Source organism: Rhea pennata, chromosome 1 (assembly GCF_028389875.1).
Source record: "Rhea pennata isolate bPtePen1 chromosome 1, bPtePen1.pri, whole genome shotgun sequence".
Classification (NCBI taxonomy): Eukaryota; Metazoa; Chordata; class Aves; order Rheiformes; family Rheidae; genus Rhea; species Rhea pennata.
The window spans coordinates 84,122,684-84,137,710 of record NC_084663.1 but is presented as its reverse complement, the minus strand read 5'-3'; the positions used below and the strand labels follow the sequence as shown (position 1 = coordinate 84,137,710).

Sequence of the window (15,027 nt, the reverse complement as noted above, 5' to 3'; positions counted from 1 at the left end):
CTCATGTTTTGCATGTTAGAACGAAATGCTAAAATCTTATTGTAAGTTGGAAGGAAATGTGGGGCCTTTCAAACTGAAATCTTGAATAATTCCAGCAAGGGAGATTCCACGACTTCTCTGAGCAGTCTATTCCAACCTTTAATTGTTATCATGCTGAAAAGTTTTTTTTTTTTTTCCCTTCTATCCAGACCAATTTTTTCCCTGAAGCAGTTTGTTTCTATTGCTTGTCCTGTCACCATGCATGCTTGTGAAGACAGTACCTCCATCTTCTATAATTACCCTTTAAGTATTGGAAGGCACTGTTTAGCATTTTCCAAGCTGAAAATTTTATTTCAACATAGTGTGTAGTACATTTTAATGATACCTTTAACTAGCATTCTTCCCCTAAGCAGATCTCTTTCCTTATTATTATTTTTAAAGATTTTTTTTTTTTAAGTAGAAGTCAATGCTTTTGGATTTCTCAGCATTGTAAGAAATGTGTGTCGATAATATGTATCTGGCTTTTCATTCTGAAGGGTGCCTGGTTGCTTCAAAAATAAGATTTACAGATAGTGCACACAGGGCTCGTGGTGAACAGCCTATGAAATCTGAGAGGGCATTTGATTAACAGAGCTTTGCAGTACTAGTGTGCCATGCCTGGCCTTGAAATGATACTCCTCTTCCCCCTCTGTCCCCCAACTCACCCACCCACCCACAGTTTGAGAATGTTGGACACACTCTAGAAATCTGTTTTGGATTCTTGAAGTATTTATTCTTTATTTAAAAATAGAAATAACTGTATCTTATATAGGAGGGATGCTTAAAATGTATTAAGATAGTCATGAGAGGGCTATTGTGTCAGGGAACAATTCATTATTTTTCCCCCACCTTCACCTGCCTACAGCTTGAGTATTGATGTAGTCAAAAAAACTCAGAAATCACTAATGTTTGAGAGAGCCTACCTTTACGTAACAGGTACATTAGCTGTGGGCAAAACTTAGGCATCTTTATATGTTGAGCTGAAAGCTCTGCTACAGAACAGTCATAGGCAGTCTTTGAGAGGATGAACTAGAGTAATATTTTTTTGAAAAGATCAAGAAAATTTTCTCAGTCTTTTTTGCAACCTAATATATAGACCTGACATCTAATTATAGGACAGATGCAAAGCATTGTTCTGTTTGGAAAAGTATTCTGTGTAGAAAGAGAAATGGTGCCCCTTACAAAGGGAACAGCTCTGTTCCCTTTTTTTTTTTTTTTTTTTTTTTTTCCAGATATCTATAGCTCCTAATGCTTTGAGAAAGCTTTTCTTGGTTTTTGTGCTCTTTAAACCTGTAGAGCTTTAACAGTACAGCAGTCTGGAACTGTGAAGGGCTCCCCCCACTCCATCTCAGGCTAAATTACTTACTATAGTTAGAATTTCTGAAGCTTTGTTTTCAGTGTACAGGGTAGGAAGCATTTGGTGAGACTGGCATTAAGCTAGTAAAACAAACAATACATACTAGGTGGAATTATCATCACAAGTTTACTATATACTTACTCCTCTGAACAGAGGTCTGGAAAGCTTTTATTGTGAAATTAGGCTAGGTTTGAAAGGCTCGCCTTGAAATTAAGGTAAAATTGGACTGTGGGGAGAGAAGAGAGAAGGATTATTTGTGTATTATTGCTGTGAACATCAAATTTGACTCCTACAAGACATACTTTAACCAAACCTATCAGCATCTTCCCTTATGTAGTATTGTGTTTCGAAAGCTTTAGTTAGTTCGTGTTGTTTAGAGACTCATCCTGATGCACACCAGTTATTAAGCATTTATGACCATGTATTTGGTAGATTTCTCTGAATCAGTGTGCACAGCGTAGCATGCAGCATTATATTGGTTATTCCTGGAACAAAATGCCAACATCCCAATTAATTTTCAAATGGAAAATATCTGTCTGTGATGAATTAATACAGTGCTGCTTCTAAAGGCCAATTGATATTTCATACCATAACTACTGCATACTTGTTACATGCTTAAATGGATCATAGCCGATTGAATGACACAAGTAATTTCTTTTCTAAAAACTTTTTTTTTTTTTTTTTTTGGTCTTTAAAATGCCACTATCAGGAATTTTTGCAAGGTTTTTAGTTGCTGGCTGCTAATCAAGAATATTTAGATTTTTCTCATCCCTGAGAGACATTGGTGGTACGAATAAACCTTTTCAAAACTGAAGTGAATGTGGGCTGGGCTTTTGGGAAGGAGTCAAACATGCATGCATACATTCTTTACACCCCATATTAGGCTCTGAATGCCTGATGTTACAGCTAGCACACAGCATTCTCACCAAATGGAAATGAGTCCTCCTAATGTGGAGGAGGACATAAAACTATAGATTACATATTGTAGTAAGACTTCTGCATTTAAAATGGCTCATTAATTAATACACAGTAAAAAGTTAAATGACTTATACTATAGACCAGGTAATTGAACTGCTTTGTAACTTCTGTGGATTGACAGACTGCCACACTGTTACATAAACGTGATGGATTACACTAAGAGGTAATCTCTTACCTTGGTTTCATTTTTACGCCCTTTCTTGTATCTCATGCAGAATAGATGAGAACTGTTTAGCTTCATTCTTGTGAGATGACTAAGACAGATAAAGTATCTGCATCCTTTTGGGATTCAAACCTGACTTTGTTGTTGTTGGCAAAGCAAAAGTGTAAATTGCATTACTGTTACATTGCAGACTCATCCTGTCTTTAATGTTGAAGTTACCAGTATCCCACAGTGATGCCACAAAATAAGCAAACAGCTTTGTGCAAGGGTAGATGCAGATGCTCGAGTAAGACTGCCTTTATAAATCTAAAGAGCTTGAAAACAGGAAACAAATCCTTGGGCTTTGTTCTGCGTAGATATTGCAGAAACTTGTGGGAAGCCTAAGCAGAGTCTAGCACAAACTTACTGGGTGAAGTATGACTATTGTGCAGTAGTTTGACTGGAACTTTAGAAGTGCTATTAATGGCACCTCATGTAGCTGCACTTCGTCTCGAATTATTCAAACTATGTTTCTCATAGTTTCAGGAATGTCCCTCTTGAAAGACAAAAGGGGGTAGTGATGGGGAATTACTAGGCAATAGAGCTTGTTACCACAGTTGGTAGCCCTTAGGGAGGCGTTAGGAAACAGGCTAGGGATTTAGTAGCTCTAGAGGCCTCTCTTGCTTCCAGAGATTGCTGCCCAGGTTCATGTTGAGGGCCCAACAGAGGGAAACCTTGTACTGTGGCTTGAACTCAGCCAATTCTGCTGATAACTTTCTGCTGTGAGGCTACAGCCTCTGGGCCTTTTCTAGATACTTAACTCATTTGGCAGTTTGGCTCCTTAGTGAGAGCTCTGGCTTTTTGACCTGAACATGGATTCTGGAATCAGATTTTACTTGGAAATGCTGGTGGTAAAGAGCCTTTTGATAGCTCACCTATCTCTGAGGAGATTGTTCTCCAGTGAGACAATCAGTCAGGCATTCTCAGCAGCCTCTTAAATGGGAGGCTGGGGCTAGTGATGAATTAAGGGAGAGGGAGCTGCAGATAATGCAATAAGAGAGCTGCCCGTTGTAGACATCTGTCTGTCTGCTAGCCCTGACATAGTGGTTTTAAATGCTTCTATTCATGGAATTACACCTGCTTATGCTTACATGCCAAAAATGGATATTTTAACAATGAAGGAATTCACTCAGTTATGAAGGGAACATGCCTGGAAATGTCCTGTCATGGCATAATTAAGTAGGTTGGAGAGATGTGAGTTGTCTTTTAAAAATGAATACTCGCATCATTCTCTTTCTTCAGGTGGAACTATTTAAGTGAGTTTGTTTGTGTGGTTGTTTGAAGTTTAATAGTTATATTAGAGCATAGACACCAGCTGCCACTTGGTTCAGAACACCAGACTACTGATGACTGATGGCCTCTTTAAAATAGAGGTTAGAGAATAACCATTTGATTTTGTTTAAGGGTCTCTTACACACTGGACAGGTGTTTCTCATATTAATGAATTCCTCCTACACTGGCCATGAGGAGAAGGGAATGTTGTTTCTCATGATAGGCAAAAGTATTGTACTGTTTTCTACAGTCTTTAATTTGTAGCTCTTACAATCGGTATGTCACAAAAATATAAACTGTAATTTAAAGTGAGAGTGGAAGAGAAATATTCAGATCATGGGGCATATCCCTGCAAAACTTATGTGATAAAGAGCCCTTCCTTCACCTCCCTGCTTTTTTTTTTTACTACTTTTTTTTTTTTTTAAAAAAAAAAACTTCCCCTCTTTTTCTTTTTTTTAAGTCTATTTAATTTTTTAAGTGAGGGTTTAGAGATCTGTTTTTCTGAAGCTTAGTTGCTTGGGGCCATCAGTGCTATGGGCTGCTGCCTTCCTGTCCATTGTTGACAGCTTTCTGCTCCTTTAATCTTGTTTTCTCTGTGTGTGCAGTAAAAAACGCTTCTCTACATATGCTTTTTTGTGTGCTGGAATGAGACAGCAGTTGGTGCCACACATTTATTTGCATCATCACTGGCCAACATTTGGTTCAGCTTATGTTAGCCTCTTGTCAGGGAGTCCCTTACTTCAAGGTAGGGATATTGAGGAATTTCTAAATAATATCTATTAAGATAATGCTTCTGTGGCAAGAGAACTCCCTCCTCTCCTGCAAGTAAGATACAGAAATTAAACTACAAGGGTTTTCCTATTAAGTTCCAAATTAGAATGTATTGGGCTTTTCAGTGACCAAATTTTGAATCTGAAATAGAAAAGCAGAGTAGGAACGATAAAGATGGCTCTGCTGAATCTAAATGACTTCACTTCTGTGAAGATAAGCTGTTGATAGGAACAGAATTGATTGAATTTGTTTAAATTTGAACGTTAACTTTTGTCCTTTAAAAAGAAGAAAAAAGATTTTGTCTTTAGCAGATCAGAAAAGATTATGGTGCTTGTCTCAAAAAACATATAGCTCAAACAGAAAGAAGCACTAAGATGGCTACTTGAAATTATTAGGGAGCTTGAGAGTCTTCAATAAGAAGAGACCCTGAAAAGATTAGAATTGCTTAGATTAATGCAGGACAAATAACTTGGGACACAGTAGAGGGTTACATCATAAAGAATTAAGTAAAGATGGCAAATGCCAGAGCAAGGAACAAATACTGAAACTGAAAACCTTAATATTGACAACAAATAAGAAGCTGGTATTTTAAAAAATAACGTGTACCTATGGAACTTACTGCCAGAAGATGCTGAGGCCAAGATCCCAGCAGAATTAAGGAAAGATTAACTGTCAATTTAGCTAGAATGATGTGTTCACTGCTATAGAAGATGAGATAAAAACCCTGTAATTAGAAAGGATACAGATTCTAATATGTAAGGACACAAGCACATTTTTCTAAAGCATCTTGTACACTCTGCTGCCTTTTAGGATAGGCTGATCTTCTTAGGCAAGTCCTATTCTCTTGCCCTTATTATATTCTGAAATATACTAGTGTGAGAATTGGTAAGGTAGTTTGAGGGTTTTTAATAATGTTGTTATGCTTTCCTGATCTCTTCAAATCCAGCTATTTGTCACTTGTTTTGTGCCAGGATTGTAGACTCTCTGTGCAGGTTGTCTTGGTCTCCAGTTGTATGCAACCAAGCCCAAGAAGGTTTTAACATCCAGGGCTTCCCAGAAACAAATGACAAATAGACTTTCTAGACTATAGTTCTTAAAGTGAACTTCAGTGGTGAATTGTATCCTAAAAACAATCTTCACAGGACTCCTTTCAGATCTAGCATAGTTCACAATGCTGTTTGTAAAGTGAAAACAGGAACCAAAACCCCTATATACTAGTACAAATGTTTCCATTTAAAAACCTGAATGTAGGTAGTGGGATTCTTATTTTTTAGGAAGTAGTGTTTTTCTTTAGCTTCTGAAACCCAGGTGTTTTTTGCTGTTCAGTCTGAGAGTCCCTGTAGATGTCATTGGCAAGACACAAAGGCTAATCACAGCTGTAGCAGAAAGAAATGCAAACATAGAAAACGGGAGTAAAAGTAGTAAATGAAATGCTGAAATACAGAGTTTATTTATAAGATAGGCCACCATACGTGGTCAGATAATGGACTGTGCTTATCAAATATAACCGTTTTTCCTGGAACTATGTATCATTTAAGCCGGTCTAGTAGTATGCCCTTTTAATGTGTCATTTTATATTTTAAAATTAGGTGATCAGGATGCACAGAGTATTTCCTTGGAGATTTCCTGTAGCAGAAGGTTTTGAATGAACTGGTTGTAAATTCCAGGCTATCTTGCCAGTGCCTGAAAAAGCAAGGGATTTACAAACTTTCCTCTGTAGGAAACTACAGAAAACTGTCCTCTGTAAATCTTCTAGAAAGACTAGATTTGCTTGGTCAACTAGATTTCACTGCTCCCTGGTAATATACCGCTGTATTCATCACATTTGTGTATGCTAGAATTATCTTTCAAAAACTTAAATAGTCTGGACACGTTGGTAGGTATTTACTTTTTATTTTATCTGAGTCTTATGGTCTGCTGTTCTGGTCTTGTGGTTAGAAGGTATTGAGCCATTTATCAGGTAAGAGATTGTGGCGACTGATGATAAATAGAGACAGCCAACATTGAACGTGTAACATTATGACAATATTTTAGCTTTAGAACCTTATATTGCACTCTGGCACTAATTCCCGTATCTCTGGCACATTAGCATGTTGTGTTGTCATTTGCATTTGATCACAGCAAGTTAAGGCTCCTGATGTATTACAACTAAAGTCCTGTGTACAATTTTGAAACAGAATAACCTGTTGTCACTAGTGTAAAAGCTTAAATCTCAGACCTCAGGCATATGTGTACTGTTGGCAGTAAACAATCGTTAAAGGAAATCCTGGGGACCAAATGCCACAGAATGTTTGGCTCAATGGAGAGTTCTGCAACTCAGTCTTATTTTCATGACTCTCTGTGGCTAGTCAAAACTCTGTACTTGCATCCAGTGAGGGCATGTGCTAGAAGGCTAAACTGTTCTTAATAATATATGAAAGTATAAATTAGGTAAGTATTTGTTTAGGTCATTCAAAGAGATTTGATTTCTGCACTGTGGATCGACAAAGATGGTTATTATGTCTCTGATAAGGCAACTGTGAGCTGGTGCACTGGTGCCTTTGTGCCTGAGTAAACAGATTCCTTCATTTTCTCTCCAGTAACAATTTCAAGAAAAGGTAGTTTTTCTGGGTGAGGTCAGAACTGAGTTGGGTGGAGAGGAACCTCACAAGGTTCAACAAGGGCAAGTGCAGAGTCCTGCACCTAGGGAAAAATAACCCCATGCACCAGTACAAGCTGGGGGCTGACCTTTTAGAGAGCAGCTCTGCAGAGAAAGACCTGGGAGTGCTGGTGGATGACAGATTGACCATGAGCCAGCAATGTGCCCTTGTAGCGAAGAAGGCCAATGGTCTCCTGGGGTGCATTAGGAAGAATGTTGCCAGCAGGATGAGGGAGGTGATTCTGCCATTTTGCTCAGCTCTGGTGAGGCCACATCTTGAGTACTGTGTCCAGTTCTGGGCTCCCCAGGACAAGAGAGACATGGAGAGAGTCCTGCGTAGGGCTACAAAGATGATCAGAGGACTGGAGCACCTGCCATATGAGGAACGGCTGCGAGAGCTGGGCCTGTTTAGTCTGGGGAAGAGAAGACTTAGGGGGATCTTATCAATGTGTACAAGTACCTGAAGGGAGGGTGTCAAGTGGGACAGGGACAAACTCTTTTCAGTTGTCCCGTGTGACAGGACAAGAGGCAGTGGGCAAAAATTGAAGCACAGGAAGCTCAGCCTGAACATGAGGGGGAATTTCTTCCCTGTGAGAGTGACGGAGCACTGGACCAGGTTTCCCAGAGCGGTTGTGGAGTCTCTTTCTCTAGAGATCTTCAAGGCCTGCCTGGATGCAACCCTGTCTAACATGCTCTAGGTGACCCTGCTGAGTGGGGAGATTGGACTAGATGATCTCCAGAGGTCCCTTCCAACCGTATTGATTCTATGATTCTATGATGCTGTGAACTGATAGAGGTTTCTTAGAAACCTTAGAGTTTTCTTAGAAATCTACCTTGTTCCCATTCAGTCTGGCAAGAATACTTTGTATTTACAAAGTGAGAGCTGAGAGCTTCGATAGGCCCCAGAATGTGGGACACAAACTTCCAAGCTTACAGGATCTTTGTTATAAATCCTGCAGCTTGGGATCCTTAGGAGACCTCAAAGTCAGGGTATTTTGACTTCCCAGAATTTGTAAGCTCTATGTTTTAGAGGCAAGAGCATGCAACTCCTGAGAAGAGTGTTTTCTGTCTCAGATGACACTTCATTTCAGTTATTCATTTTTTTTACATTATTTTCCTTTTAAACTTATTCCAGTTTTCTATACTGATTTTTCATCTGTATTCCAGGGATTTTTTGGTTTATTTTTTGCTTTTAGCTAATTTGTGCTTCTTTGGGAAAGCATAAGGGCTTTCTTTGCTAGATTGATAGGCTGTTCTTTCCAATTCTTTTTACATATCTCCTTTTCATGGCATTCCAGGATTCTGAGCATTTGAACTGCTGATTGGAAAAACATAGTCATCGAATTTATGTTCAGCAGTCTAGGTTCTTCGTCTCCCTAGAGCACTCTGAGGTGGGCTTGTATAATGGAAGTCTTGGTCAATATCATTTTCAAGAAAAGAATGAATTTAAGAACCATATCCCTGGAATGTTTGATAGTGTACACAGGTATGTATCTCTCAGTAGGGCCCAGTATTGTTCCAAAATCATGCAGCAGAATTCTTAAACCTCATGTTTCCTAAAAATAATTATTTTGAAAATGATGCAATGGTTAGTGTCCTACTCAGAGCCCAGGGAGGTCTAGAGTCAGTTTGTTCCCTTACCAGCTATTTCCTATTGATCCTCAGCAAATGACTTGGTCCTCCGTATCTATAAAATGGCAACAATAGTGTTGCTCTACATAACTGAAATTGCAAGGTAATATATATAGTAGATTGTAAAATGTTCATATTATCACAGTGGCTACAGTTTTGATTTCCCTTTTTAAAAAACTCCTAAAGATTAATATTTTCAAGGTTCGAACTGTTGGGGCTGTATTACCAGCTTAAGGTATTTTTGTTCAGACTTCAGCATTTGCTTCTGTTCTTATCTCTGTCAGTGGATTATCATGGCCATTTAGGGGACTGTCTTGTAAATGGATCAGGGACTTTTACAAAGGAAAAAAAATTTAAGCAGCATATATAACAGATACATATGTTTATGTTATGTCTTTATAAATACATAGTTATGAGTATGTATATAAATTTTCTCAGGTGCCTGCTCTGGTTTTCAGCATCACTGCACAAACTGGTTTTGCAAAACAGCTGAAGCGATCAGAAACAAGTGGAAGGGTTCAGGAGTACTGTAATTGTGTGTAATTGACACTGAACACCTAGTAGGATAAAACTTAAGGGCTAAGAAAAATACCACATACTTGGTGACTTAAAAATTGGAGCAGCTGGGATCTGTGTTTTGAGGACTATGGTGTGCTGCACCCAGGAGGGAACTGTGCAAATAAGTATCATTGCAGAACCAGCTTGTATTGTTTGGACCTTGTTACTAATACCCTTCCTTTCCTTTTCTTCTGCTACACGTACTGGGACAGTCCTTTGCCTACCTGGTAAGCAAAAGTGCACTAAATTCTCTCCTTTAATACTTAAACGAACCCTTTGGATGGCACGGGTTGAAGTTTGGTTGGTTTCTTTGTCCCAGGCGCTTCTGTGTGGGACTGAAATGATTTTATTTATTTATTTTATTTTTTTTCACATGGGGGAAATTTCAGCAACAAAATTCTGTGGTTCAGTAATCAAAGATTAATGAAGTACAGAATAGATTTTTGAATGTTTTTTGTGTTCTATTTTCTCAATAGAGGTGAAATCATAGTGAAGCAAAAGGGATTTTTTTCTTGTGCAGAGATTGCATTGACAAGTGGACAAAGTTTAAGTACTGCTAAAGGGTCTTGCTGCAACTCTTACGAGTAAAGTCTCAGTTGGATGTGGATTTCAGGGTAATGGCCAGTCCGAGCTTGGGAAATTTGATACAGCTTTTTCAGGCTAAATAAGCAGTTCTGTATGGTTTTATTAACTGAGCTACGTAAATACAGAGTTGTTCCAGTAGGAGGAAGAGGAATCTGATCTGTAATGCTGCTCTGTGGTCTCCAAGTCAAGTGGTAGAAGGCTATTGAAAGCTGTAAAATCTCACTGGTGGCAAAAGCCTGACCTGAAGAGAGTCACTTGTTTCCTTTATACGAGGTCCGCTGGCCTCGTGTGAGACAGCAGGGACCAAGTGGTAGTGCAGCCTACCGCCTGACCTAGCTCAGTAGATCAGGCATGCCGCTTACCCTTTAGCTTCAAAGGCAGAGCAAAATTCTTCACATGGACGGTGAGTCTGCTCATTTTCTGGAACCGTTGATACCCCGTCTATGCCTGCTTGACTGTGTGCTGGAGGGACCCTGTTGGGATGAGGCACGTCTGTGGGGCTTAAGATCGGGCAGCCCAAATACCATCGGCTGCACCATGCCCCGGTTCCAAATTCCATCCTAGCGCAGACGTTGCTCTCGTTACCAAATGACGCTTCACCGGATTTGACTTGGACGGACGGGCTGTCCATAAAATTCAACCCAGAAAAGGTTCCCTGTATCACACAGGGTTCGTAAATAGCAGAAGGGCAGGCTGATCAGGAACTTTTTGCCCTGGTGCCCATTGCTCAGGTTTGGATTTTGAAGGTGGGTGTGGGCCACGTTTTTTCCTTTTGCTGTTCATTCTAAAGTAAAAACTCTGATATGAACCAGTTGTGGTTAGTTTTTGATGAAATGTGCATTACAACTAATAGTAAAGAAAGCAGATACTTTGTAGCATTTGAATGCAAAAATAGAAAACTTAAATGTGACCAAATAATGAAAACAGTTTAAAAAGAAAGAAAAAAAAATCTTGGAGTGAAGAACTACTTCTTAGGTTGTTTGTTTTTAAACACCAATAGAATTGTTTCCACTGTTTGCAAACTCTGACTGGATTTGTGGAGTTTCTTTTTTGCTATGATATATTCCTTCAAATTTTTAACCTTAAAAATGCTTTAAAATATTTGTGAATTTTTGTATTATTTTTAGCTGAGGGCTCAGTCCTTTGTGACAAGTAAAAACCTGTAGTTACTTGCAGCATAGAGTTGAACTGACACGACTTTACCCAGTCAGTCTTCAGAAAGAAGAGTTTCTTGGGGTTTCTAAAACCATACTCAGACATGCTCCAAATGCTACTCATCCCACAGGTTCTCATGGTTCAAGCGGGTACCTAGAAGTCTCTTCCATGTTTTCTTCTAAGTATATTGGCCCGTGATGACTGCTTACTGTGAGGTTGGTATGTGCGTCAGACATGTACAGAAATGCCACTTTAGTCACTGCTAATTTATCTTTTTTTTGCATCGGTGTTTTATGTGTAGCCTTTTCTGATGCACTGAACCATATGGACTACTGGGTCGTTAACTTGATGATCTCACATGATGGAAAAAGTTGATGCAGGTAGTTCTGGAATGACTTTTAAAGAACAAAGTGGATAACATTTGATACAGGCTTGAGCAGGTAGTTTAAATGTTATTCTGTGTTGGGGAGCAGAAGAGAGGGGAGAAAAATCACATGTACATACACTGTTTATTTCATGGCATGAAGTAGCTAATGGTAAAGGGATCTTATCACAGAAAAAACCTATCAATAAAGATGCAGCATAAATTTAGGATGTAGATTCTGATGTTATTATATGAAAATAATAATATTGTAAGGGGCTGTCAGCCATAAATACAAAAGATGGAAAAAACGTTATACTGTCTTTTCTCAAAGGTGTCTGTTAAAATAATTAAACAGTGCATTATAACATGCATGTGGAAAAGTCAATTGAAATTCTGCATAATATTTGCTTTTTCTGGTAGCTTTACTTCACTAATAATAGTCTCCTAATATTATTTCTTTCTTTACAAAAAGAAAATAATAACCTGCATTATAAATCTGTTTTATTACTTTGTGCCATCAATGTGCTCTTTTTACACTCATGATCTACTGTATACAACTAATATGAAACAACCCCAAAGCACCAGGATTTCTATCCCTCCCCTCCCAGCATTTGCTCACATATACTGAGGCGCACACACACATTCATGCCCCCTGTGTTCAAGTCCTAGCAGGCATGTTACGCTGCTCTGTGGAAAAGAAATACAGCATTTGGGTCAGTGTTTCTGATTCATAGGCTACACACAATATAGAATGACTGATTTCTGTGTGCAAGAATAATTTCTTGCATACCAGTTAAATAGTGTGTGAATAGTTGAAGGTTCAGATACCCAGCATTTCAGGAGATTTAAGAATGGTTTGATTATCTTGTAAGAGAGAGCAACTCTGCTTTTCTTGTTAGGATTAATTATATCACAGTTGATTGTGTCACACTATGTTCATGTTTAACTGACATATGTGCCTATTCGATGTGTTGTCTGTTCTGGTTCCTTGTCCCATGGCATTTGCTTAAGCCACAAAATATGCAAGCGGATGTAGTTACTGTTAATTTCATGAGCAGGGAGAGGTTAGCTCCTGTGAATCTATACGATTACATTATTTTCTTGCATTAAAGGAGTATCATTACCTCATAGTTCTAGCGCATAAACAGTTGAACGGTGCTTGACATTTAAAGAGATTTTCTGTTGTGCACTTGTATAGTCAAGAGTAATTCTAATCCTATTAAAGATATTATGTCATGGAGGTGTGCCCGGGGGGAGAGGGCTGCTTCTCATTGGTTAGATGGCAAGCAGAGGGGAGGGGCAATCAAGAGGGTGGATTTATTACTTGATAGTTAGGTCAGGGATTTCTGCGAGAAATGCCCAGTGGTTGCAGTTGCTGATGATTTCACGTCAACAGCAGTGCAACACAGTGTGCTCCAATAGCTGAGTACTGAATGAGATACTGCAAACCAGTGGAAAAAAAAAAGAGAGAGAGAGACAGCGTATGAGAAGCAGTCAGAGAGAGACGGAGAGGAAAGCTGAAAGCAAGAAAAGTGCTCAGGCTAGAGGAAAGTCTCCCAGGTGTACTGCAGAAGCTTTTTGGAAATGGATGCAAGGACCATCTGCTGCCGATAGATCAGGGGCTGCGGACTAAGGACAGAGAGAGTGAGCTTATGGCTCTTTTGAATAAAATTGAAGTTCCACATAACTGATTTATCAAGATACATCATGAGTATGCTCCTGCATGAGATATTAATGCATGAACCTACATTACAGTTAGATACAGATAGAGTACTGCCTACTGTGGTATAAAAAATAGATAAAAGCAACGACAATGCAGTGAACATGGCAAAGAATTTTGCAGTGATTATCTGATTTCTGTTTAAAGAAAAAGAGAAGCAAAACACAAACAGCCCTTATAGTACTGTGGAGTTTGTGAGGCACTGCATTTAATGCTGAGAGATGCTAAACATTAAATCTGACAACAGTGAAAAGAGAGATCATGGAGAAGTCAAGTAGTGAGGATTCTTCAATTCACCGGAGTCCATCTTTGGATAGCAAAGATTCTGAATTTACTAAACCTTCTACCTCAGGGAAGCAATTTGGTCGAGGTTTTACTGCTGGAGCATTCTATGGTACAGCTGGATCACGCACACAGAGCCACACCGGGGTCGGAACTGGGACCGGCGTTGGGACTGGGACTGGCGTAAAAAGTGACAAATACAGTGCACCCAAAGGCAGCAAATATGTGGTCTTTTACCTGGATCTATCCTTTGTTTTCCTTTTAGAATTTAAGAAGTGCAACATGGCAAGAGGCTGCCTGTGTTGTTTGAAATACATGATGTTCCTTTTCAATTTATTATTTTGGGTGAGTACTGCCTTTTCAGTTGCCTTCATTTGTTAGTGTATCCTGTACTACTGCATTATGCGTACCGTGCATCTTTAAAGCACTACGGTAAGCTTGTCTCCACTTCTCTCCATCTCTCTCATACACATAAGGAATATTTTCAGTGTTAAACTTATGCCTAAAGGGAAAATGTATTTGTTTTCTGTCTCTTTATTGGCACCTGGTTAACTGTACTTTGATTACCAATTCTTAAAGCTCAAGGTTCTAATATGTGTTTTGAACTGGGTTATTTAAGGAAGGGCAAAACTATTTTAGCATTAAAATCCTGTTGTGGCAGGATTTTTACATTCTGTGGTAATACCTCATGTTCCATTAAACTGCAGGTTAATTTAAATTTGAAGTACATTCTCACTGTCTCAATAAATTCTTTTTCTTTCTTTCTTTTTTTTTTTTTTTTTTTTTTGTAAACTTCATCTGGCAGATGGCATTTTCATTTGAAAGAAGTTCAGTCTCATTTCTTCATTAAAAAAAAAGAATCATACATGCTCTAACTGTTTAAGATGTCAGTGTAAATGTGGAATGATTAGAATGATTAATTAATCTGTATTCAGTTTCAGCTGCAGTTGTCCAAACTGGCATGTAAAGCTGAAAACTAGTACTTTATTTTGAGGGATCAGAATTGATTTTCCTCCATCAGCCAAGAGGCATAAGGAGTTGTAACAGTGCCTCAGCAAGCAGATTAAAAGCCTAATGAATACTCTGAGCAAAGTAATGCCACCTACAAGCGAGGGAGGTAGGGTTCAAGTAAGCCATCAGCTGGGCATCCTTGAGTGAACAGTAAGGTTGGGAAAATCAAAAACTAATTGAAATACTGATTTTTCATGAGTACAGCCCAGTATGAAATTGGTTTGCTTAACTGAAATCGAAGGTCCCTGCTTTCTTTATGGTTATAATGCTTGTGCACGTGAATAAAATGATTCAAGGTTGTAATCCAGAAATACAGAATATGCCTGAGAAGTAAATGAAAATACCTTCTCTGGATTTATTTTGGAAGAAGAAGGGGCATTAACAGTCTAGTTCAGATAGCTACCTCTGCTGTAGAGATACCAGTGTTCAAATTAGAAGTCTTACTAACAGCCTCTGTTTGTCATGACCCATTTACTGAAATAAC

General features: G+C 38.8%; 1 protein-coding gene across 13 annotated transcripts in view; it reads left to right on the top strand.

Moving 5' to 3' along the window:
- TSPAN9 (tetraspanin 9) overlaps nucleotides 1-15,027 on the top strand; it is a 193,254-nt gene that overhangs the window by 73,281 nt on the left and 104,946 nt on the right. For 11 of the 13 annotated variants that reach the window (XM_062593308.1, XM_062593362.1, XM_062593378.1 and 8 more), the window contains one exon: nucleotides 13,798-13,877. In XM_062593308.1, coding sequence (XP_062449292.1) covers nucleotides 13,798-13,877 — 80 coding nt within the window. Of the gene's footprint in view, nucleotides 1-11,296; nucleotides 11,382-12,894; nucleotides 13,878-15,027 lie in introns of those variants that run through there. The other 2 variants (XM_062593395.1, XM_062593289.1) reach the window with 2 other exon arrangements.